We start from the raw sequence: 25,845 nt of genomic DNA on the forward strand, positions 1-25,845 counted from the left end.
TCTTTGGCAGACAGATCTGAATGGGATGAACAAAACCAACCTGTTTCTTTGACACGAGAATATTTCTGGTTATGCACAAGAGTTAATTAAAAAATAAAGAAAACCCAAAACCAAATCAACATCTCAACACAAAATTCAGGGGCAAGGAAAGGCTGCTGGTGTGAAGGAGGAGAGGAAAATCATGTCAGTTGTAACCTTCTTCAAATTAACGTGGCTCGCTTTATCAGAAGCTCTATTCGGCGCTCATATGCAAAGAGAGGGCTGCGCAATTAGAGGGAGAGCCCTTTTTCCGAGGCACCAGCCGCTCGGGATGCGGTCTCGGGGATGCTCCCGCTGCCCAGGATGCGGGGCTCGGGGATGCTCCCGCCGCGCCTCTGAGCGCAAGTGTGCGGGGGCAGCCCCTCCCCGGTGCGGCTCCGCGGCACGGGCGGGCGTTCGGGACCCAGAGGGGCCGGAGCCGCCTCGATCCCTACCCGCCAGGCCGGGCTGCTCCCCGGTGCGACTCCGCCGCCGCCCGCAGGAGGCGCTCCCCGCGGCGGGCACGGGCGGGCGGCAGCGGCGTGCCGGCCTCCCCGGGTCCCTGTGTCGGCGGACGCGGTGCGGGAGGGCAGCGCTAGGAGCCTGCCCCGGAGCCGCTGCCTCTTGCCCTGCCCGCGGCCGGGATGCGCCCGGAGGCGGCGCCGCAGCTGGGCGGTCTGGAGCGGTTCGCCAGCCCCGGCAAGGGCCGGGGGCTGCGGGCGCGGCGGCGCTTCGCCGTGGGGGAGCTGCTGTTCGGCTGCCCGGCCTACGCCGCCGTGCTGACCGTCAGCGAGCGCGGCAGCCACTGCGACGGCTGCTTCGCCAGGTAGGGCCGGCGGCGCCGGGCAGCGCCCGCAGGGCGGCGGCGGGGCCGCGCCAGCACCACCGCGGCTGCTGGCGGCTCGGCGGCACAACCTTCCTCCTCCTCCTCTCCTCCTCCGCTCGTGATTCTGTGGCAGGATGAAGTTTTTAGCTCAGATGTGGTTTTCTCTGCTCAGCAGCTCAGGGAAGAAAGGAAAAATAGTTCTGCTCTTCCCGTGCGCTGGTGGTTACGTAGGCACGTCCGCAGCCATCCTCTCACAGGAAGTTTCATTGATCCTTCCAGTTTCGTAACAACTTAATGTTCGCTGCTCTTAATGAGGTTTTGATAAGAGAGAAGGGGTCTGCAAGCGCCTAATTCACGCTTTGCATTTTCGCGGTGCGAATAGAATACATAACTACAGTGAAACATACCGCAATATCTGTGTATCTTCTCTGCTCTGTCCTAAACCTTAGTCTTCTGGCAAATTGCTTTTTCTGGGGCAAGGCGCAGACAGCGCAAAAGGTTCGTTGTCTCATGGCTGGAGCGCTGCCTGCTATTGCGTCTTCGTGATTCCCGGCTCTGGCAGGCTGCGGGCTGCTCGGCTTTTCGAGTTTTCTGCGGCCTCTGCAGCTGCCCTCCTCGCCTGGCTGGAGGCGCGGTTCGACCTGCGGCAGGTATTCCAGTGTTTGCCGCAAGCCTCTCAGTGCCAGCTGCTTCAGGGGGGAGAAAAAAAATTTCAAAAAGGCAGGTTAGCATTAGAAAATTAGGCATGGACATGTCACATGTCACACCATACCGCAGTTTTAGAAGGTGTAGTACTTCCATGGCTTCTGGCAGCTTATTGAAGAATCTCAGTGCTTGCTGGGTTATAACTCAGAGCAAATATTAGTGTTTGCATCAGTAAAGGAAAACAACTGTTGTAATTTTTCCCTATTTTCATCAGTGCGTCCTTTTTCTCTCCTCATTACATTATCTATGTATATGACTTACTTTATTCACCTCTCTCTTTGCATATAAGCACCTAATTAGTTCCTAGTGAACCTGGCGAAGGAGTAGCCTTACTTTGAAGAAGGGCACAGCTAAAGTGGTTTTCCTCTCCTCCTTCGCATCAGTGGCTTGTCTTAGCCCCTAAGTTTTGGGTTGAGGTGGTGTTGGGAATTTTTCTAACACTTATGCCTAACTGGTTTTGTCTATCACATTTGAAGAATTTGTCTGCCAAAGGACCAAGCAATACTTTCCATGTTCCACTGATACGCAGTAATACTGTTAAGAGTTATCTTGTGGAATAGTTTTTAAAGATCATCTTGAAGATCATCCTACTTAAACTGCTTGTTATCCATGCGAGCTTCTCCTTTGGAGCTCTGGAGGAGCACAGTGATCAAGTAATGTACTGAATGTAGTAGCGTAGCAGTTAGTGGGGTAATCTGAAACTTATTTCACACCAGGGTGTTGAGGTGCCATTAAGAGGACTGATGCCTCGGTGATGTAATGTGATCTGCAAGTGCTCAGACGTGTGTTTTGTGTCTGTGACTGTTGCATTAGCACTAAACTAGCACGTACTAGATTGTGAACTGTGCTTATGAACTAGCAAAGAGTGTTAGGAGGAAGGTTGTGGGCTCAGCAGTAGGCTTGGGAAGAGAAATTTTGCTAACTGGTAATAAAACCTTCGTAGTAACATGGGTAAAATAAGGCTGTAACATTGTATTTGCATGAGATAGTGTTTGTTACTTTAAATATGCGGTTGTGCTTGAGGTATGTACTGTCAGCATGAGGAGTCATGATGTTAGCCTGGTTCACTCATGTTGCACCTTCTGCTTTGCAAGAACAATCAGAGGATGCCAGACTTGCTGTGCTTTATGGGCTCTGGATGCCACTGACCGCTGAAATGTTGTACGTTAACATGTCGTACGAGAGCACTCACCCCTATTTTACTCCAATAAACTTATCTCAGTTTAAGACAATTACTTTTTTGCCACTTTCACCAGAGTGTGCAGTCATTTTAAAGTACTCAGTACTGCTGAGAGATCCCTATTGCTGTCACACCAAAATGTCACTTGTTGGGTAACACGTTCTATTTTTGGTGGGTTATGCTACAACACATGCACCTTGAAGCAGAAAGGGACCTTCCTTCCAGCAGTTCCCTCTATTGGGCTAAAAATATAAAAACAGGAGAGTGCAAGCCTTAGGTCAGCCCAGAATACACAGATAGCAGAGCAGACTTTAGTGTGACAGTAAGTGGCTATGAGGTGACAGGAGATCAAACAGTGTACTTAATAACGCAATATGTTTTCTTGGTGTTGGGAGACACTTATGAAACTAAGGTTCTGCTTCCTGTAACCAGACAGAGAGGCAATAGAATGGGCAGAATAGAAGCAAAGTGTTAATATTGATGAGCAAGTATACAGAGCAGTTGGAAAGTTCAGAAAACAAGAAAAAGCTCATCTGGATTTATAGTGGCAAATAATATGATACTGTCTGTCAAATATATGATACTGTCTGTCAAATAACATAGAATAACATGTTTCCAAACCCAACAATTTATCAGGACAGCAGAGTGCTTTTGCATAATAATAGTTTTTAGGAAAACCTTGCTTTTGAAACTCTAAACAAATAAAAATAGTGTCTGCCACTCAAAGATGTAGTTCAATCTGTAGTTGCAGTGCTCTGAAGAAAATACATTATTCATTGTGAAATGCAGAATACTGTGCAAAAGGTGATCCAGCACAGACTTGTTTTATTCAGATTTTAGAACAGAATAACTTCTGTTTTCTTTTTAAGGAAAGAAGGATTGTCCAAGTGTGGAAGATGCAAACAGGCCTTTTACTGCAATGTGGAGTGTCAGGTATGGTAATGCAATTTGCGAGGATGTGGAGGGAAGGTGGGCAGGGGTTGCTGAACTCCCAGTTTTTGTTTGTGTGGCATTGACAGTCTCTAATTGTAGATAGGGTTAATAGCAGTCCAGTCAGTTTCAGCATCCTACAGATGCTGACCATGAACTCCATGGACAATTGGACAATTACAGGATTTGGATATGGTCTGCATGAGTCTTTCAAGATCAGTAGCTTCAGGGCTTGGTACCACTGGGACTTTGATTAGAACTGCCTGTCAGCCCACTAATTATGTTTGTATTACTTCTTCCTTTAAGGAGAAACCAGATAATTTAACACTACCTTCCTAAACTGGTAAGAGAGCCTGTGTCTGATGGAAAAATCAAATCACTAAATAGCCCTCTTAAGGGAGTTTTGTTGGTTTTCTTTTCTTTCAGAATCCTTCCAAATATTTTGAGTATTGAAACTGCCACAGCTGATTGCAGTCATAACCTACTGTGCTTTCTCCCTAACTTTCTCATTCTGGAATCTTTTATTCTTTTTGTATACTTTGTTTATTAAAGACCCCTGAAGATAGAATATAAGCATACACTGCAGTAGAGCAATATGAAGCCATCCAAAACATTTGCATGCAGTTTTAACTACATTTTTATTTCAAATTAGAATAAAGAACTAGTTTCTAGCCTTTGTGGGCTGACAGCTTGATATTGAAGAATTATCCATTCTGCATGTGAATAACTCAACTGGATTTCCAGTTGAATAATGTAAGCTATGTAAGGTCTGTGGTGCTGGGCACAGAGTATGGAACAGTGTTCGCGAAGGGTTTGAGTGATGAAAGGTGTGGCATGCAATTACGTGTTCACTATAAATAATTCAGACCTTCTCCTACATGGTAGTGCATATGTGGATACATGCAAAGTATTCTCCATTGTCGTCATCTGAACTGAGATGGTGGGGCTTATGCTGTTCATTTTGCAGGCACTTTGAAGATGGCTCCTGCTGTTATTTCAAGGATTCTCCCACTACGCAGGTTCTAAAGCGAGCCTGGCCTCTCCTTAGTTTTTCTTCTATTACCTCCCCAGATTCCTGCTTTCTCACAGGATCTTGGCAAATTGTGGGCAAATCAAGTAACTTTTTGGTTTGGAGGCACCAATTTGTCTCAAAAAGCTTAATAGAATAAGTTTTTTACAAAATTTATAGTAGTTCATAGAATATTCAAAGTCGAAGCTTGTTGTATGAGCATCCTTAAGCATCTGGAGAGAAATCTGGCTGAGTTTTAGAGACAGTATAGAGAAAATCCATGATTCATTCATGAAAAATGCTTATTTCTAAGAAATGTTTTCACATGACATTGTCTTAGGAAGCTTTTAACTAGATGAGGGAAAAAAAACCTGTTGGTTATTTAGCAGTTTTTATGTGAGACTGTGAGTTTCTCTTCTTACCATATAAAAATCACAGGGATTTCTGAAGCAGGTAAGCAAGATTTTCTAAAGTGGGAAAGCTCAGTAATTTGCACAAGTTGGTATCCTGGTGGTAGTAGAACTTACTCCTTCTCATCCATGGTTCTTTGCTTTTACATCCATGTGTTCATCCCTCAATGTCCTAATTTCTAGCCTTAACAAAGTTTATATTTTTTATATTTACAAACAAGGAGGGATTGTTTTCTCTTTTTTCCCCTGGGCAAAGTCTTGTATTGCTTTTTTTAGATTTCATTTTTATTGTTATTTTTAATTTGTTGGTATTCAGAGTTCTCTCTCTCTAGAGGGACATGTTCCTAAAATAAAAACCTCAACTGTTCAAACTGAGTGTCCTTAAGTCTGTTGAAGACAATGCTCAGCAAAAGCGTATTTGTCTGATAAATTAATGAATTAAAATCTTTACCTGTTGGTGTGTGGTATAATGCTTTAAATATAAAGACCTTTTTTAGATTTTATTGATGTCTAGACAATAGCATGACAAATACACGTACTAGCACTTCATTCTTACTGGTGATATATGTACTGCTTTTGACTCCCTAGCTGATGTAACACTATCTTCCATCTTTTGGGCCCTCTGAGTCTGTCTGATGAAATTTATGAATGTTACCAAGATTGAATTCTTTGACATTCTTTCAAAGTTACCTTCAAGTGTAATATTCTTTAAAAGCTGGCCTCCACTGACTGTACGTGCTGCACAGAAAATCTGCACTGCATCTTCGTCCCTGTCTTGTTCAAAGGCACTTTTCAGCAGTTCAGCAATTCTTTGTCAAAGCCAAAAAGGGCATCTGTGCCTTGATACTGAACTTGTAACATGGGCACGTACAGGAACATGTCCCTTTTACCTCCATGGATGTGAGACTTCAAGCAACAGTGATAAAAGGGCAGGGCTGTACTTAAGAATTGTGGTGGCATTGTACATTTTTAATTGATTTGGATTTTCTCTGTAAATTCATGCTTTATTTGGTTCAGGTAAAAATCAGACATACACAACAAGGATGTGATATGATTTCCTATGTTGGTTAGTACCTTGTTACTCAATAGAATTCCATTTAACAACTGTTTACTGCATGGTACACCATCTGGGATAAAAACACAAATATTTTGAGCTTGGCTTTTTCTTACTTAAAGACCTGCTCTACCACAATTCATAGGAATGTTTGTTCGTGGTGGGGAGAGGTGAATCAGGAAGAGAAAGGTGCTAAAGTGTGCAGCAGGAAGCAAGGGTTTCTCATGGTTTTTTTCAGAACTATAGATTTTATAATTGCAGGCATCTAGTGTGTTTCTATTGAGTGAGTTGGTTTTTTTTCTTTCAGGATAAACGATATTGAAAGTAAAGTTACTGTCATGGCATATACTTCCCACTCTTTTGAGCAATATAGTTTCCTTATCTTAAAATACTTTCTTGGTATTTAATGAATGAAGTCTCACAGTAGCCTTTATGCCATTTTTGTTTTTACAAATGGGGTGGATATAGGTACACAAAGAGAAATTGCCTTGCTGAAGATCCCCCAAGTGGTAAAAGTGCATCTCCTATTGTGTGACCAGGTGTTTGATGGATGGATGGACCTGGTTCTGCTTTGCAATACAGTACATTTGCCTTGGTCACCAGGAAAGGTGGTGTCATTGTGTGAGGGACTGAACCCAGGAGACTGTCTTGCAGTGATAGAGTGGCTGATTTGTGTAGGGCTTCCTCTATACACACATATATGCAGGCACACTGGCTTTGGCACAGTTCCCTAAGGTGTGTCTTTTGCCTGTTTTGATCTATTTTGCTTTTAAGATGGGTAACCACAGGTTTGACTTGTATCAAGCTGGATGTTTGCATAGGTGTGGATTCAGTCTCAGATGCAGGGCATGTGAGAATGGAAGTTGCCTTCACTGCCTGTCCTTGCTGCCTTGAATGTTTTGTGGGCTGGATCTAGCCTGGGTTTGCTGTATCTTTCTTGTCCCGACCCCTAATCGAGTTCTCCTTTTAAAAGAGGTTGTGATTTCCAGCTGATTCATACTGTTCCACTCTCCACTTGGAGCACAGGTCCTGTTATTATAATAGTGGCTTTCAGCCCCCATCTGCAGCTGTTTGGGTCTTGACTTCTTAAATTATAGTAATTTCAGGCAAACAGCAGGAGAACTGTGTTCCTTTTTTCTCCTCAGATATTAGCTGCTGAAATGCTCTGAAGAGAAATGTTTTAAGGGGGTTATGTGGTTGCAATTGTGGAACTGGTGAACTTGAACCAGCTACTGGAACTCCTCTTGCTTTTGTTACACATAGCTATTATTTATCTCAGATGGAGTGGAGATCAGCTAGCCACAGTGCAGAAAGAGAGGTTTTTGTCATGATTTTCAATATTTGAAATGTATTTTGAACACACTAATTTTGGGGGTTTTCTTAATGTGTCATGTTAAAGGCTGCTGTAGTTTCTATTTCTGGAATCAGGGAAACAGGTATTTTTAACCAGCTAGTAAACCTCAACATGTAGATGTAGGCCTGGAATTAGCATTAAGCAGGTGTGTTTTAATGGGACCTTTTAGAAATTGCCTGCTACTCTTTGGTGAGCTGTAATAAAAATAGAAAATTTTTGCTGTAGTGATTCTGCACAAAAAGATACACTGCTAGATCCTGCTTAAGATTGCCTTGGGGAAGTATCTGTCTCTCTATCCAAAAACTTTTCCCATATATTCTTCTCTGATAAGTGTCTCCTGTGTACATGTATCTGAGAACTTTACCAACAGTGTCAGACGTCAGAAGTTGACTCACTGAAATTCAGTTACAGAGTTGGATGCAATTTGATCACAGTTGAACCTTAAGATTTTGAAGAAGTGGGCTCGATCCCTGCACTGGCTTGCCCATCGTTTCTGTCTTGTATTTGTGTCTGCTTCTTTTCAACTGAGTGAAATACAACAGAGTTTTTGGGTTGTATTGGAAAGGTCTGTGTGAGAAAAAATATGCAAGGACATTTGTTTGGACTTGAGTCTTATTTTTTTTTGAGTTTTACATCTTATTGGTCTTTTTCCTGTGCTGAGCTCTAAGATAATGTTCTGGCAATTAATGCAGTAGTCCTGAACTGTGGAATCTTTTTGAAGAACTTGGTGAAGAAGAGCGTTTCCATGCTTTGATGTGAAAAGCATAAGTTTTAAAGGACTTCCCTTCCAAAAATGTTACCACTCCTAAATGAAGGGGAAAATACTGTGGATGTAATGAAAATAGGAAGAAAATATCATTAATATAGCATTAGGGATTCAGCTAGAACAATGCTACTTATTATAATTCATGCTGCTTGGAGGAAAATGTGGAAAAGAATGCAAAATACAGTCCTGCTGTGATTGCAGGGAATGCTGCTGTCATAGTATTTCCATCTCAGGTATTAGTTCTCAGTACTCTCTCTTTTTATGATGTTTTAGGCTTTTATCTCCTTTCACACAATTTGGCCATATCTTGTCCCTTTAACCTCCCTACCAGTTCATATAACTCAGTATGATTCTGCCTGGGGAAAGATTTTAATTAACGATGTGTAAAGAATAAAGGGATGAATAGATTTTTAAAAACTGCTTTGAGACAGGCATGGGATTTTGCATTTCCTTTGTTTTATCAGGTACTTCTGTTTATTTAGGCAGTATGTATGGATGCACATCCTGCAAAACTTCAGGTTCTGTGCCTTCACTTTTTGAGCACCCAACAATCATATTAAAGTTAGTGGATGCCATGGGTGTGCAAGAAAAGGGGAGAGAGATTTCCCTCTGTCTCTTCTTGGCCTTTAGCCTGTGGATTCATAGGCAAAGGCTATCAGGAATTTTCCAGAAAAAGGTCATACATAGGAAATGGGTCTCTCTGGGGATAAATTTTGTAGTGTGACAGCTGTAGGAGAGTCGAGAGTGTAATTTCACATGACATGATAACAGTGTAATATACTATTTTTGTTCTGGTCTATATTGCCACATCCTTATGCAGCTTATTTCAAGTGGCCTGTATGTAGATTTTTTTGGAAATACCTTACTGAGATGCCAAGGACAATGGAATTGACATTGTGAGGGGTTGAATACCTTTGCAGAGTTGCACTGCTTTGAATCCTGTACAAGGCTGGGGCAGGTGCTTACCTTTCTTTTCATAATAAAATAAACTCCTAATGCTGTCCATGCCCCGGGCAGTTAAAAGAGCTATTTTCAATGGAAGAATTTTTGGTGTAGTAACACTGAAATTAGTTATTTCATCTTTTGTTTTGATCTGCAAAATGTGTAAGTAAGTTGACCAGCCAAGGCAGGAGACGCTGAGGATTCTGATTCTGCTGACTGTTTAAGTGCCTTGGGTAGTTCTGTGTAGCCTGCAGCTGTAGTTGCCACAGGAGATCCACTTCCCAGTAGACATGTATCGTATTTACTGGTCCTGTGTAGATGTATTAGATAGCTTCAAATGTGTCTCTCCAGTGTCTCATATGGCTCTGATTTTCAGTTGTTAAGTTACTGAGGAAAACTGTGTTTCTCCTGTTCCTGCCCCTAAGTCATTGTGATGGGGCATATTGTTTGGGGGTTTTTTTTAAATGATGTTTAAAAATTTTGGGGGAGTAGGCCAACACAGGTCTGTGATAGTGGATGAATCACAGTAAGGGGTTTTAAGAACATTTTGGAGACTGCAAGAAGGTTTTCAAGTTTCCACTTCCAAACGTGTTGGATTTGTTGTGAGTTCTTTCCACTGCTGCTGTTCTCTACCAGTGTGAAACCGGTATGAAAAAAAATCTTGATGCTCCCTATGCAGACAGACTGTTAGAGGTCTGTTCTAACATAGTGCTATAAATGTGTGTTTGGGATCAGATATAGCAATAAATAACTGTGTATTGCTTAAATATTTCCATATTTGAATGAATAAATAAATGAAATTTAATGTAGCCTGAGGACAGCCTGTGTGAGTGTAGATTGTTAATATGTGATTCTGTGGTATTCTTTGAAAGATTCTGTGTCATTGGATGAAACTAGTAGAGTGCCAAAAGCCAGTGCGTTGTGCCATCACTCCAAGTGTTGAGCTAGGAGTATACTATACGTTCTTAACTAAGATGTGTTTACCTACATTAATGTGTTTTCATTGTCTAACTGTATTCTTATTCTTCAACATTCAAGGAAAAAAAATAAGGTAATTCTATTCAGAAGGTTTGGGTTCGACCTTATGTATACTGATTCTTACAGTGATTGTGGATCCATTGACTTCAGAGGCATTACTCCTGATTCCACCAGGATTGACTCATAATGAGGGGCCAAGGTATTAAACGAAAATGAGCCCAGTAAACCATCAGTCTCAGACCTACTCTGTCCTCATGTTCTTGGTCTGAACAATAGGAACTGGTGATTTATAAATCATGTTGTCTGTTTGCTTCTTTGTCACTTAATTTTATTTTTTTTTACATTGAGTAAATGAAGGTGTTCTGACCTTAGCTCATCCCCTGTGAATTTGTTTGCAAAAAGCAGGATAGCTGTACCCCTTAAATGTGACTCAAACTTTTGTTCAGATTTAGTTAGCGTCATCTTATTTTTTTTAAAGGAAACACATTTCACTTGACCTCTAGGATCTGGCAGAACTTGCTTCATCCCCTTTTCATCACATTATCTCCATGTCTTTTTTTTTTAATATATTTTTCTGTATTTTCAGAAGGAAGACTGGCCTATGCACAAGCTCGAATGTGCTTCCATGTGCGCTTTTGGACAGAACTGGAATCCCTCAGAGACCGTGAGGCTGACGGCGAGGATCCTTGCCAAACAGGTGAGCAGAAAGCTTGACTTGAGAGGTATGCTCCTACTCTGGGTGCCAGGGAAGGCAGGAAAATGAAAATTGACCGACAGTAACTATCCCTGCAACTATTCCTGTGTACAGACGGATGTAACATGAGATGAGCAGCTGAACAAACTGACCATCAGGCCACTGCCACAGCGTCAGGATCACAGCTGGACACTTTTGAGGGAAGCTAACAAAAGGCTAGTGAAGTCTTAAGCTGTGTAGTTATAACTTATGTCCAAGGTACTGTTGCACACAGTCTGGAAATGTTTACTGATAGTTTCACAATGTGCATGGTGTTTCAGCCTCTGTTCCAATACATTTGAACTCTAGGTCACATGTGTGGCCTGGCACCAAGGCCACATTAATGAAGAGAAAGAAGAATGAGACTTGGTATATATGCTTAAATTCTGAGGAATGCTTCCAGTGTTATCTGGCTGCAGGCACTGATGTCTTTATGAAGCAGATGTCTGTTGTACTCTTTTTCAGCTGTAAGTGCATAGCATTATGCAGCATGTAACTCCTAGTACATTTGTGAGTCAATAACACCTCTGAGGTATTCAGGTATAAACACTTAGGAGTTGAGTGGTGAAAAACAGAGTCTGAGAGAGAAATCTCAGGCCCTTGGTCTTTGAAGAGAAGGAATACAATTAGTAAGGAAAGAAATTGAAATGTCAACCTCCATTTCAGTGTTCCCTGAATATATGGATACTGAGGATAACACAAGTGCTTACAGGGAGGGGATGGGATTCATGAGTTTCAAGGTTATTATGCTCTGTATCTTTGTAGAGGTCTAAACTCTCTTTGCAAAAGCAAATCCTCTTTGGAGCATATTTGTGTGATTGAGGTTTGTTTATGTGACAAGGGCAATCTGGATACTGTAGGGAGGATTTTGGTGGCCTGCTGGGAAGGTAGCTGCATACTTGCTGTTTGTGTAGATGTGTGTGTGAATTTATGTGTGTGAGACTTAATTAAAGCATGGTTTGTTGGTGATCCACGAACAAAATCTAATGTTTAATGACAAAAAGTCATTGGAGTAAATTTGTGCTTTTACGGCTTTACAGGGTAGGGGGGAGAACCCTACATGTCATATAAAAGCTAAATATGCAAACCATAGTCCCTGAACCTCAGCTGCTGGGCCACCTGCAAAGCCATATTTAATGGACAAGATTACAAAGAAGTGGCCTTAGGCCAACAGTGGAGCATTGCTTTTGAACTCTGTCAACAGTCAGTTTATTCACTTTCCTCAAAGCAAAACCTGTCTTCTGCCTGCTTGCTATTGTTAGCAGCTTTCTGAGTGTCTAGAACAAAGCAAATGACATATTTAAAATACTGTTCAGTTTATGTATATAAATTTGATAGGAGTTAATCTTTGCCTGCCTAATTTGGTATTGAGAGAATATTTCTATGCCTTTACTGAGAGCAGTCAATTTAACTCATTGCTGTTTGTCAACTCTTATAAATTCCATATAGTGTGGATTTGGATTTCTCTTACAGTTAAGAGTTTCCAACTTGAGAAAGAATGAGTACACAAAACTGCCAAATTAAAACATTTTCTTACTGTTTTTCACTCCCTTATTGTTAGAAAATTCACCCTGAAAGAACACAGTCAGAGAAGCTGCTTGCTGTTACGGAGTTTGAATCACGTAAGTAAAAAATGCTTGCAGGTAAACAGAGGCTTAGACTTAACTATATTAATGATTTGTTTCCCTCTGGCCCCGCTCCATCAAAACCTTTCAGAGCATCCCACTCCTGTTGGAGGAAGGGAGCAAACAAAGAGCATTGTGGTTCCTCATTTTTTTGAAAGCACAATACTCTCTTTTTTTTTCTTTGTTGCTTGTGGGGCTGTGAAACAAAGGTGAAAACTTAGAATTAATTATGGAGCATGCATCCATCTCTTACTTCTCTGGTACTCTAGTGTCTTTTGAGAATTGTAATATTGTAAAATTAAATTAGCTGGTATTTGTTACCAGGAGGCATAAAATCAGAGACAGCATAGTTGCTTGATGGTGACAGTGACTAAGGGGCTAATTGCAGAACCCTCTGGACTATGCTTCAGTATCTGTCACTGCCAGTCAAATCTGACATGTTATATATGATTGTGTTGAAATTCCATGTCCTAAATGCTCTAAAATAATCCAAGGAAGAAGATGAGGCAATGGCTTGCTTTTATCTGGGAAGCTACTGTTTATGTCCAGTAAAGCAGAGTTAAAAGCTGACCAGCTAGGGTCCTACTAACCATCCTGGGCACCAGTTGTCACTGCACTGATCTGTTGTTTTTCTTGGGACTGGGTACACAGAGGCAATGGGTTGTATCTTCACATTTCTCACTCTGATGGCTTCTAAAACCTTTTACAACATGCTAAATAAATGTAGCCATTGCTAGGACTTGAGGTAGCAGAGTAACCAGGCACAGCAAGATTACTGTCTTATTTGCTTCCTAAACTAATGCTCTTGTCACTGCTGTTGGGACAACTAGGGAACAAGGAGGGGGAAATGCCAACATTAACTTTGCCTAAGGCAAGGTTAATTTTTACAGGTAAATTGGTGGGATTGAGGTTGAGGAGAATATGGGTAAATGCTGAAGTAATTTCTGTATATTCTTCTGCATTGCAGCTTATCTTCAATAATTTATTATTTGGGACCTAAAAGGCTGAATTGTTTTTTTCTGTTGCAATGTCCTACTTGTCCTCTAGAAGCTTTTGTTTTGCTAGTAAGCACCCCTGTTCCTTCTGCCTTTTTGACTCACTTCTTAGCACACCTTTACCATGTTCAGCAATTGCCTTACACTTTGCAACACCTGAAAAGGAGAGGAAAAGGCACCTCGATGTCAGTTGGAAACTCAAAATTTCTTATTTCCGATTTTGTTCTTATTCTCATCCAATTGTCCCGTTTCGTTTTCCTCTGTGTTTTTGTGACTCGCCCATCATTCACATCTGCTCTTACAAATTATTTCCTCTTTCTTCCATTGTTGTGAAGCCTTTTCTCTTCCTGCTTTTTTTTCTCTCCACTGTTATTTTGAGTTTGGAGAAGAGAAAAGGATAAGTTGCTTGCTTTCACAGAGCAGGAGAGAACTCGTAACATTGGCACTGTGAGAGAAAGGATTAGGAAAAAGTTTCTCAGCACTGGTCTTGAGGAGAGAGTGAGGGGACCATGAGTATACTGGTCATCATCTAGTTTGCTCTGTATGGACCAGGCAGGAAAAGGTTCAGTGACCATGGCTTTGGCCTGAGGGTAAATCTCTAAAGAAATCTGTAATGGAGTACAGTTGCAGGTGTTCCAGGACATTTCCACTGATATTCCTGCTGTCTCATTTTAGCCTTACATCTCTGCAGGTTAAACATGCCTCTGTTGGCGGTCAGCCCCCAGCCCACGGAGATAGGGGCATTCGCAGGCACTGTTTGGTACCTCCTAAAGCAGGTGCCTGCAACAGGTCAGGTGGATTGAATTCCTGGGCACTCTTGTGTTATCCCCTTCTTGCTGCAAAGAGAACCGCTGCGACTAGCCCCAGTGTCTTTGTCAGATCCCTGTCACATGTGGCCATAAATATGGTCTTTCCCAGCACAGAGGCCCTGTCTTTTAAAAGCAGTGATAAACAATCTTGGCAGGAGTTTGGACTGGTTCTTCATGTTGGTAAGAAATAGGTCTGTATGAGAAAGGTTTGCTATGTGATGTGTGCTTTAAGATAAGTGACACTGAGTGTGACTTCATACCACAACAGATGGGACCACATAAGGTTGTTTTAGATAGCTGGGGATAAATCCCACACTTGATAGGCTTCTAGAAGACCAGGACTGGCTGGGCTGTTTGCTAGAGTTGAGTGCAGAGTTGAAGACTATAACCCTTTTTCCAAGAAAGGCAAATCTGTGTACAGTTGCCTGCTAATTTAAAGATGTTAGAAAATGCTTTTTAATCCTTCATGATCTTGTAGCTCAAGTGTGGTTTTGGTAGAAGCAGCGTTACATTTATGGAAGAACAAGCACTTCTCACAATACTTCCAGTAGTCTGTCCTTGCGGGTTTTCTGTTTAAGCCTGGGCCTGTTCTAACCTAAGTCTAGCTATAGTGCATGGGGGAGTTTTCCTGATACTGAAATGGAATGTGTTCTTTGTTCACAGACATTGACAAACTAGACAATGAAAAGAGAGAGCTGATTCAGAACGACATTGCTGCTCTTCATCACTTTTACTCAAAGCACTTGGACTACCCTGACAATGCTGCCCTTGTAGTTCTCTTTGCACAAGTAAGTTGGCTAGAACACAATCTGCTTAGGTGGATGCTGCTGTAGGACTTTAGTCTTTGTGAAAGGGGAATGTTAATGGGAATGGAAGTGGTAGCTCTTTGCTTATGTTCGGGACAACTGAGTATGCTTGATGGAGAAGATTTGCTTCATTAAGCAGAAGTGGCTGGATGTGCCCCATTTCTGAAGTGAGGGGAAAGACTCTTGTCCAGAGACTTTCTATGAGATGCTTTTCAAACACTGAAGAAAAGGGGAAACAGCCTTTATTAAACCCTGTCAAAGTTAGGCTTCTTGTGGGCCAAGCATAGTGCAGCTGTTGTTGAACTAACATGGAAGGCTTCTGGCCTTAGACCCTGCAGAGGCAAATGCTTCATTCAGGCTTCAGATTTGTGGAAATTCTTGCTGGTCAGGTCATGGTGTTTGACCTTCACAGGGAGTAAACTTCAGGGAAGTAAAAAGAGCAGCCTAAAACTTTTATCTGGTGTGTATCTTTTAAATGTAGTCAAGTGGTTTGGCCATCTGTAGACATGAAGCAAAAAGAGCATATTTTGTCAGGAAGCTTCTTATATGTCACTTCTTTTTCCTCACCTACTTTTCATATGCATCTAAATTGAATGTATTGTACTGTATGGAATAATACACTGGTGGAATGCTGAAAGATCCATTTATTCTTTTTCCTTCTTTACTTAAATATAAGCTAGTTTAAACTTAATTGTCTGAGTAAAAAGAATAGTATTTTTTGATGGGGACAAATGCTGACTATTGTAATAAAAGCTGAGATGGAAGTATCCTGGCTGGGAGAGCTGGGCTGGGCATCTACCAACAATGAGTCACGGTTACTATTTCCTTAAAACACAGTTACTCTTATTCTGTAGGGGAATGATTCTTTAGTATGTTTAGCATCTGCTTATGATCCATTATATTGTTTCTAATTTCCTTTCAGTGACAAGTTTTTTCTTCTCTTCTGAAAACCTTAACAATTTATATTTGTCAGAAGAATATTTCAAAGACATCAGCACAACCAGTTCATTATGGTGTTTCTGAGTATTGCCCTTGATAGACACAAACATGTTTTCTAATAATTAGTTAACTTGACCTAAAACCAGTAGTATGGATATGTTGCTGCTCCTTTGTTTTGCTTCAACACTTATTCTGGCCTCATGTGGTCTGCTTTGCTCCTGCATTCAGCATTGTTTGTCCCTGTGGCTCAGGGTAGTCATTTGGGGCTTGAATATCCCTGACTCTCTGCTCATTGCTTTTAGTGGGCCTTGTCTGTTCTTCCTGACACAGCTAAAGTGTAATTGGTCCTTTTGAGTTGGGTAAAGTTTTTGCTTTCCAAAACCCTGGCCTTTAACTGCTCACTTTCCCCAGTTGTTCACATCATTCTACTCTCTTTTGTAACTATAGCTCTTGAGACTGGTGCTGTTCCTCCTCAGTCTCACCTTGTTATACTCTTCAAACAGTTTCTCTCTTGTCTCAAGTTTCAACATCTCATCCTGCCCTTGAAGATCTTGTATTTCATGCCTCCCTTTTGGAACAATTTTGAGCTCCAGTTTTTCTGCTGTTCCTCTTCATTCTATCTACTTTGCCATTTTTAGTCATACATTCATCTGGTGAAACCAGTGATATCTCATCCCTTCTAGTCCCTCCTCCTGTGTTATGATGCCTTCATGAACTGTGTTATTCTGGCTAAGTGGAGGGGACCTGATAGTAACTCACTACACATTTTTTAAACATTTCCCTGTGATTCAGAACCATCAAGTTATTCTTTGTCATCCTTTGCAGCCTTATGTTCTTACTTGCTGTTGATATTATCTTTCCTTTGTATTGTTTTTGTATTCAGCAATTACATTTTGGTTTTGGTTCAGGTATGCTCATACATTGGCTAATGCAGTAGCATGATCATTTTGAGAGATGGGGAACCTTTGGATGCTATATTGCTAAAAATAGCAAAGCTACTGATGAATCAAAGAAACAAGACAGTTTCCTTAATTCTGAACTCATCCTAAACAGTTCGTACCTGAGAAGTGCCTATGAGAAGTATTTGTGTTTTTTCTAAAATCCAGTCCAAGTTACATTCCAGCTTGTGGGGCATATTACTTTTGGTGAGCTGCTTGGTTTTGTGTAAGATGTCCCTTCCTTCTGGGATTGGGGGAAAAAAAGTGAGATTGGAACTTGATGCTCTTTAAGGTCCCTTCCAATCTAAACCACTCTGTGGTTCTGTGATTGTTGTTGGCAGTGTTTGTTGTCAACTCTTAACCCTTCCAGAACAAATACTTGCACTGTATTTGATTGACTGCTCCTGTGCCTATTGTAGCTTCAGCTGGAGTTGACCATGTGATAGTAGTTGTTTCAGTGTTTTACTGGTGCTTTCATGAACATTTTTATGTTTGTAGGGTGTTATTGTTTGATGCTGAATGTGGAGAGGTTTCTCTTCATGTTGGTATGTAGATGACTTGAAGTGAAAGTGGAATAAGGTACTTGACTGAGGTGCATTTTGGCCACTTAGTGATACAAACCACATGAAACAAAGCTAAAAGTCCTGTAAGATTTCTTTGAGTTGGGTGAGAATAAAAGTAAGAAGGTTTTAAAACCTGCTTGAATCTATTCTGTAATAGAGTTTTGTGAACAGCTCTTTTGATCCTGTGTCTGTTCAAATTAGGAATACACTTCCTTTCCTACTCTCTCCTTTTTCTGTCCTCTCCTATTCTATGTCTTTTTTAGGTGCAAGTCTTTCTCACTGCTTTTGTTGTTTTCATATGTACTTTGCTGTAGCTCATATGTGCAGTCTTTGATGACCGATGTCATTGTGGCAGGTCCCTGTAACATGCTCCACCAAGACTCTGCACAGCCCCAGCCTGGCTGAGTTTGCTGTCATTCATTGCCACACTGCTCCTTGCATGTGTAGTTCTGCTTTGGCCCTTTACTTGTCAGGGCCAAATGAAGTCTCTTTGCTCTGTGTCAGGATGAGGCTTTGTTCCATGTTTGCAATGGTCTTGATTTGTCAGGCACTTTTTAGCGCTCTTTTCAAGGCCCACTTCTCGTGGTTGGACTTCCAAGGAGGAATCCAATAGATGTGTCCTGAGCAGGTGCAAGTGTTGGACTGTCAGTTCTTTAGTGTCCTCTGCATTCCTTTTGATAGGGACTTCTGTCCTCACTTCACTTGTTGAGAAATCATTTAGCTCCCTGTGAGTACTGGGGAGGTGCGTAGAAAGTTGTGAATTGCTGCAATTGTGTTTGATGTATGAGAGTGTGACAAGTGATCTAATATCTTTCTCTTTTTGCTTAGGTTAACTGTAATGGCTTCACAATTGAAGATGAAGAACTCTCTCATTTGGGATCAGCCATATTTCCTGAGTAAGTGGATTTTAATATTTAAAAAAATAACTTATTTAAAAACAAATAAAGGAAGTAGATATCTACGAAAAGAAATTAATTAAACACTCAATTTAAGTATCTTTAATTGGCTAATAAAATGTGGCCAATTATTTGCAGCAATTTTTCTTAAAAATCTGGTAATTTTGGTAAAATTGTCCTTGTAATTTTTTTGAAACTTTTAGATTATGAACTGTATTCAGGTTGGTAGAAAACACTTACTTGACTAGCAGGTTCTGGACAGGGACATCAAAGCCAAATGAAAAAGATTGTAGGTGACTTGCTCTATTCCCAGCTTTCAGTTTTGGCTAGGTATAATACTTCACCCAGTGCTCTCTGAATAATATCCCTTCTACCTTTGTTCCCTGAAAAACAGTAAATCCCTTCTTTGAGCCTCCTTGCTATGACAGTGCAAAAAAATATGTACAAGCTTCTTAGCTTTACAAATAAACTGCAGGTGTTAAGTATTAGCTGCAGTTTGTGGACAGGGGAACACAGCTCTCTTTAAGGCCAAGGAACATTTCTTCCATTTTTAAGTCTGTCCTTCCCACTTAATGTTGTAGCAAAGGAGGGTATTTTCTGCCCCTGATCTTTGCACAGCCTGTATGAAGGTATTAGCACTGTGTGCTTACTTTGGCTTGCTGGTGAGACTTAGATTACTCGTAGCTTATCTGTGTCTAAGTAACTCGAAACCTACAGATGCCCAGTTAAAGCAGGATGGATTTTGCCAAGTGCTGCACACAGACAGTAGTAGCTAGTCCTTGCTTCACAGATTCTCCTTCTCTAGGCCGGTCTGTCTGAAGCTTGTATTACTGATCTACAGACTGGAAATTAATGCCTTGAAATTCCCAGGGTCAGAGTCATTGTGGGGAGAGGAGAGTATTAAACCACGATGTTCTGGAAACATGTCCAACACCATCCTTTGTAAATGCTCAGCATACAAGTCAGATATTTTGTACTTAACACTTGTGCATGTGAGCTAAGAAGATTGAAGAGGCAATTGTTATTTTGCTAGATTGGAAGAGAAAGAATTAAAATTACACATTGTATCTCAAATAAGCAGTGGCCTGCACTTTCTCCAAGGGTAGTAATCAGGAGGATGACTTTTCTCTGCTGTTTTTGTCTAAGTCATACGCTTGTATAACAGGCAGAGATCTCCTCCCTCCCACTTCAAGCATGGAAGCTGTTTACATTTGCATAGAAGCCAGCTAAAATTTTAGCACCCATCTTAAATCATGATGCACTGAAGACTTTTGTCTTCCTGTATTTTCTTGTTTCTCTTTCTTTCTCCTCTGAGGAAGATAGTCTATCATGTTGATAGTAAAGCTACGTGAACATCCCTGTCAGCTGTCCCGTAGGACTATAAGAATGGGAAAAAAAATAACTTGCCTAGTACTGCAATAATAGGATTTAAAAATTGCAACGTTTCATTAGCACAGCCACTCTCCATGTCTTTAGAATAAATAACAGTACAATGGATTTTCCCAAGGTTACCTTCATGTTAAGCCTCAGACTATAAACAGCTTATAGAGACTGACTCTTTCATATTTATTTGTTTTGTGAAGTGGTGCTTAACTTTTTACCTTTTGCTTGTGGTGGTGGTTGGGGAAAACATCACTATTCTACTTTTACAGTGTTGCATTGATGAACCATAGCTGTTGCCCAAATGTGATTGTGACTTACAAGGGAACCTTGGCTGAAGTCAGAGCTGTTAAAGACATTGAGCCTGGAGACGAGGTAAATACACAGTGTTTGAATGCACTCTGTACTATGCATCCTAAAAGTAAGACTGATTCTGGTTTTCAAGGTTCATTTCAATTAGATAGCAATCTGATAATTTTTAAGGGTAAGGGTCTCTTGTTTCTCAGAGGTGCTAGATGGTGCTTTGGGAAAGTTAGGGTGGCTCTGGAGTTCTGTGGTTTTTGGAAGCAGTATCCAATTTTGTGCTAAAACAAGGGAAGGGCACCTGCAGCAGTCACTGCATATCTGCCAGCCTCTCTCTCAGTTTACCCATCTGTAAAATGAGGTTGAGTTTACTGATGTTTGGCTAGTGCTTTGAAATTCCAAGATCAAAGCAAATTATTACTGCTATAATAGTTCCCAGTATAATAGTAATGTGTTGAAATTGAAGCCAAAATAAACAAGGTAAATGGATACAGATAAGTCCTCTGACTTCTGTTTGGACAGAGCATCCACAAAACGTGGGATTTGGTCCCATCACCTCAGTGGCATTTGCTGGGAGGTCACAGAAGAACAAAAATGTGGTTTTAGGCAGGGTGGAACTGAACAGTGATGGTTAAGATTCTGTGAAATGGAGTATGGCTCTGAGTTTACCTTGAAACTTAGACAATCAAGTAATGAACTCAGCAGGAAGTCTAAAGCAGCAGAGCTGCATTTTGCTTTAAGAAAAAGAAAAAAGATGTTAAACAGAGTTGAGGAGGATGTTTAAATACCTTCAGGAAATGAAGATACAGAACATTCTTTCTGGGGATGGAGTTTACCTCGAGTTTCAATGGCTAGTTTGTAAATGTTAATTTAGTGGGCAAAGTTAATGCTCAAAATAAGCTCAGATTTGATTTTGGTAACTTCTGATTTCTGGTGTGTGATACCAGTCTGGAAGAAGGGGAGGGAGAAAAGTTATTTTTGAGGATTGTAGATGTTCACCTTTGTGAACAAAGCGAGTTTAGTTGCTGTAGCCAAGGGTGAATTACTCAGGTGAGCAACTTCTTTTGGTGCCATTTACTAACGATTATTTGTCTGTGATGTTCGCAGTCACCGCAAATGCATTGTGCTAATGGACAAGAACTGATTCTGGTTTCAGAATTTTACTGTAGATTCACAGACATTTTCAACATTTCCAGGGAGGGCATATGGTGAGAGGTAGAGATGTGGAGTATTTACTTTACTTGACATCTCCTTCGCGTTGAGTTCTGTCTTAGAAGCTGCATCAGTTCTCCAGGACTTCATGGCTTTTGCATGTTCGCTTTTCTGACACCTCAGAGTTTCCTAAACATGAGCTCGTGGTTGTGCATGGATGCTGTGTGGTCTCACAGCCTGTGTCTCCATCTTCAGGTTCCCTGTAGCCATTGCAGTGCAACATTTTGAAGGTTTTTTTGCTGTAAATGGAATTCTTGCGTTTGAACATGCTTTGAAAACATGGAAGGGAGGAGTGTGGGGAAAAGTGGAAGATGACATGCTCACACTTTCTTTTAAGAGGATGTACTGTATGAAATTACATGTAATTTTAAAGGAAAGAGAAATCTTAAGCATAAAGACTGAACAAAGCATTTCAAATAATTAGAAATGAGAAAATGGAGCTAAAGCTGTTCCTTGGTCTGCAGAATGATCAACTGTGCTGTGCATAGGATGTGTTTCTTGGGGGAGATCTCATTTTAAAAGCAGATCATTAAAGCTAGTTGCAGGGGTTCTTTTCTGAAGACCATTGAAATAGAGGAAAACTTAAGAATAGTGTATATGAAGGGCCTTTAAAATGTTCAAAAGCGGGTTTTCTTTGCTTTAAAATATTGCTGCTGAAGTAAATCTGATATTCATTCTCCTTGAACTGGAGCACTGGGCCTCTTCTTTTCAGAGATCTAAAGATCTTGTCCTAAGTTTCTAAAGCTACTGGTGACTGCTGTTGCCCCAATTTTTGTAGGTTTTCAGAAAGAAAAATTTGAGATTCCAGCCTCCAAAAAACCAGGCCACTGTAATTTATCCTTGGCTGGATACCTGAAATCATTATTTTACTTCTGAAAAGTAGGCATATCTTTGTAGTCTGACAGGAGCCTGAGATTTATGCTGTGAAAGTTTCCTTATCCACACCTGAATCTTGCTGTCCTGGGTGTAAGCCAGGGTAATATTTGAGGGAAATTCCATAACTAATAGAAAAGGAACACTTCTCTGTTAGATTGCATTCACAAATGACAACTCCTGGTGCTTGACAAGAGGCTTAGAATGTGAGGGAGCAAGCAGGTGATGTGGCTGTGGGGGTCCACAAGTTGCATGAATATCTAGCCATCATACCAGGACTAGTAGTGATAAATATGTTTAGTGACACTGCTTCTCACTAACTGCTTTGTCTTTTACTGTGTAGATTTTTAGCAGCTATATTGACCTGCTCTATCCCACAGAAGACAGAAATGACCGGTTAAAAGACTCGTATTTCTTTAATTGTGATTGCAGGGAGTGCATTACGAAAGAAAAGGTAATCCAATTGGTGTGAAATATGCTTCTGACTGTCAAGGCACCTACTCATGTCTTTAGATGTAATTTCCTCTGTGGTTTAATTACATTTTGGAAAGTAGAATAGGGGATAGGGTTGGTGGGAGTGGTAGTTTTGTTTTTCTGTCTGCAAGGCTTTCTGATACTCATTCTTTCCACTGTAATCATAGCACATCAGGAAATTTCCTGGTAGAAGCCCATTTAAAGTTGAACTACAAAGCAAAGATGAAAACATTGTTAAAAGTAGATAATTACACCGTGTCTATGGCATCTGGCCAAAGAATTTATCTCACAACTCCTTCATTTTTTTAAATGCATGCTCTCTGTCAACTCTCAGTGAGTAAATCTAGTTTGGGGCATTTCTGTGGTCCTGATCGGACAGAGAACTGCTGCAGTTCCTGGTTGGGACATTTTAGTCTATTTCAGGGGAATGTTGTATGACATCTCTGGATGGTTTGGAGATTCAGCAGAATCTGAGAAATGGCCTTCCCTGCAATGCCATCATATTAGTCTGCTCATGGTCTTGGGTCATAGCCCCATGTAATGTGCAGGCCAGAGTTATGTTCATTAGACATAAGCTGATGCTTCTCAAAGGACAAAGGCAGACACCCCGATGGTATTCCTTAAAACAAAGAGTTAGATATTTTGAAGAAAACTGCTTAGGGGAGAGGAGGACGGGAAGGAGGTGGGGAAAGTACCAAACCAAACAGCTACTGAGATAGCTGTGCCTGTGCAACCACTTAGACTTCCTTCACTGAAGGTCCTACAAGAATTGATCTTTGCATGGCTCACCTGTCATTCCAGGCAAGGTCAGCATGCCTGGCATAATCTGATCCTTAAGTTCCATATTGTTTTTTCCTCCTGTTTTCATAAGGCATCCTTATAAGACCTGCTTCCCAAACTGATCAGATGGCGATCTCCCCTAAATGGTGTAATATTTTATGATTTTCTTTTCCAAAATAGTACTCAATATTGTTGCTTGAGGGCACTCTGTTGATACCATGTTAGTTTTGTTTTTTGCCAGAATTACCTTGATGATTTTGCAACTGAGTTTAACGAAGTCAGGATCTCACCTGTGATTTTCAACAATGTGCTACTCTTGGAGTCACCTGCCACTCAGCCTCCTTCAGGTCTGGAAAGAGTCCCCTTTAGACCTCTTGGCTGGCTGATGAAATAATAAAAGGAAAAGAAATCTAGCAACAATGTGAAGCTTAAACAGCAAAAGATTTTCTCTAGATTGCAGCTGACTCTTATGAAGTAGTAAGTTAGATAGAAAGATAAGAGTAAGTGGAGCTGTCCAGCAGAAATAACAAAATATGGGGAAATGTGTTTTTCCTCTCTAGATATGAAGGATCCTTTTCTATATTTAAGAGTGTGTCATTTTTCCAAGACCTAGTTGGTAGACCTAAGGTATTTGAACTTTTAAAGCCTTAATTTTAATTTTGGTTTAATCCCTAATCACTCAAAATTGGTGATATTTCTTATGTAAAATTGCTTTTATCACAAAATCAAAAAGCTCTTCAATCTTTCAAAAGAAAGGGACTTCACGGAAGTAGAGAATGGCAGGAGAACTGGAAGGCCTGAGGATTCTAGGACTCCTAGCCAAGGCTTTAGAGAAGAATTGCAGGTGCACTTTCTACCTTTGTTTTTACAGTCTTTGAAAAGCTTAAGTTCTCGTCTATGTATTTTTATTAGAGTAATTTTGTATAGCAGGTGCACTTCATTTGTGGGGCTTGGAACCAGCTTTGTAAGGTTCATTGTGCTTCCTTCAGGATAAAGAGAAACTGGAAATCTGCAAGCTGAATGATCCTCCATCAGCAGAGACAGTAAAGAACATGATCAAATATGCCAGGAACGTGATTGAGGAATTCAGGCGAGCCAAACACTACAAATATATCCTTTGTCTCACCCTGACTACACTGGCATGGTGTGTGACATCAAAATCTCACCTGCTGGACTTCTGAATTACTTGCAGGAGAAATACTGTGACCAGTGGAAATTAAATTTACCTCTGTCGTCTTTGTGTCTGAAGGCATTACCAGGTAGTTGTATAATGAAAGGCCGTCTATTTATTGGGTTCCTTGACTTCTTCATACCGCCTGATGAATTACTGGAGATCTGTGAGCTCAGCCTGGACAAGATGGGTGCAGTGTTTGAAGACAGTAATGTTTATATGTTACATATGATGTACCAGGCCATGGGTGTCTGCCTCTACGTGCAGGACTGGGAAGGTGCACTGCGTTACGGACAAAAAATTATCAGACCGTATAGGTAAATATGAGAAACTTTTTTTGTGTGTGTGCTTTAATTCAGTAATCTGAACAATTAAGACAAGTTTGGGCAGAGATCACTTCTCTTAGTATGTATTGTGTAAACATGATATCACTATCTATGACATCACTATAATTATGATATCACTACTCAAAAAAGAATGTTTAAATGCTGGGATTGTGTTTGTTACTGTAAAAATGTGGTCTTCAATATATAGCAGGACTGACTTTGAAATCCTTGCTTTGTGTTTTCAAAATAATTTTGCCACCTTGGGTGCTGTGGTGGTTCTTCTTAGCTAGATAAATACTGGTTTTCTTAAATATCTTAATCTTTTACTAAAGCAGAGCTTCAAATTGCATCTGCAGTCAGTATTTTGTAACGAAATAATGGAGGCAAAGCCTCCTGCAGTGTCCCAGTCCTTTCTGCAGTAGCACAGTGGGCACGGCTACAGAGGAGCAGAGCCTTATGCCGGGGCTGTGGCCCAGCGGCAGAGGGAGCTGGAACTGAGCTCAGGTTCTGTACTCGGAGGCTGGGTGTGTCTTGGTGTTCCTGATCTTTGCTGCCCGAGGGCTGAAGTGTTGGGGACTGCGCAGGCTGAAGCCCTGTGTGAGGCAAGGCAGCACACACAGCCTCTGTAGAAAAAATTAATACTCTTTCTGATAAAATTGTCTGTGTTTTTACAGTAGTGATCTCTTTCATTAGAGCCAGAGAGTTATGCACTGTGTCCAATCCTGCCATGAATCTCCCAAACAGATTCTCGTCTTGAGACGTGACTTTCTTGCCAGCTGGGAGGAGCACAAGGAAAGCTCTCCCTTTGGAGCAGATGCCAACCTAAAGTCACAGATCACTTGGCAGAGAG

General features: G+C 41.0%; 1 protein-coding gene across 2 annotated transcripts in view; it reads left to right on the top strand.

Annotated features, from left to right (window-relative positions):
- Window positions 1-477: 477 nt before the first annotated feature.
- SMYD2 (SET and MYND domain containing 2) overlaps window positions 478-25,845 on the top strand; it is a 29,322-nt gene continuing 3,954 nt past the window's right edge. The window contains exons 1-10 of one of the 2 annotated variants that reach the window (XM_071578563.1): window positions 478-844; window positions 3,599-3,662; window positions 10,759-10,869; window positions 12,467-12,527; window positions 14,998-15,122; window positions 18,409-18,476; window positions 20,129-20,231; window positions 22,588-22,698; window positions 24,488-24,608; window positions 24,812-24,986. In XM_071578563.1, coding sequence (XP_071434664.1) covers window positions 663-844; window positions 3,599-3,662; window positions 10,759-10,869; window positions 12,467-12,527; window positions 14,998-15,122; window positions 18,409-18,476; window positions 20,129-20,231; window positions 22,588-22,698; window positions 24,488-24,608; window positions 24,812-24,986 — 1,121 coding nt within the window. In that variant the 5' untranslated portion in view covers window positions 478-662. The remainder of the gene's footprint in view (window positions 845-3,598; window positions 3,663-10,758; window positions 10,870-12,466; window positions 12,528-14,997; window positions 15,123-18,408; window positions 18,477-20,128; window positions 20,232-22,587; window positions 22,699-24,487; window positions 24,609-24,811; window positions 24,987-25,845) is intronic. The other variant, XM_071578571.1, reaches the window with a different exon arrangement.

This window comes from Pithys albifrons, chromosome 2 (assembly GCF_047495875.1).
Source record: "Pithys albifrons albifrons isolate INPA30051 chromosome 2, PitAlb_v1, whole genome shotgun sequence".
NCBI classification, from domain to species: domain Eukaryota; kingdom Metazoa; phylum Chordata; class Aves; order Passeriformes; family Thamnophilidae; genus Pithys; species Pithys albifrons.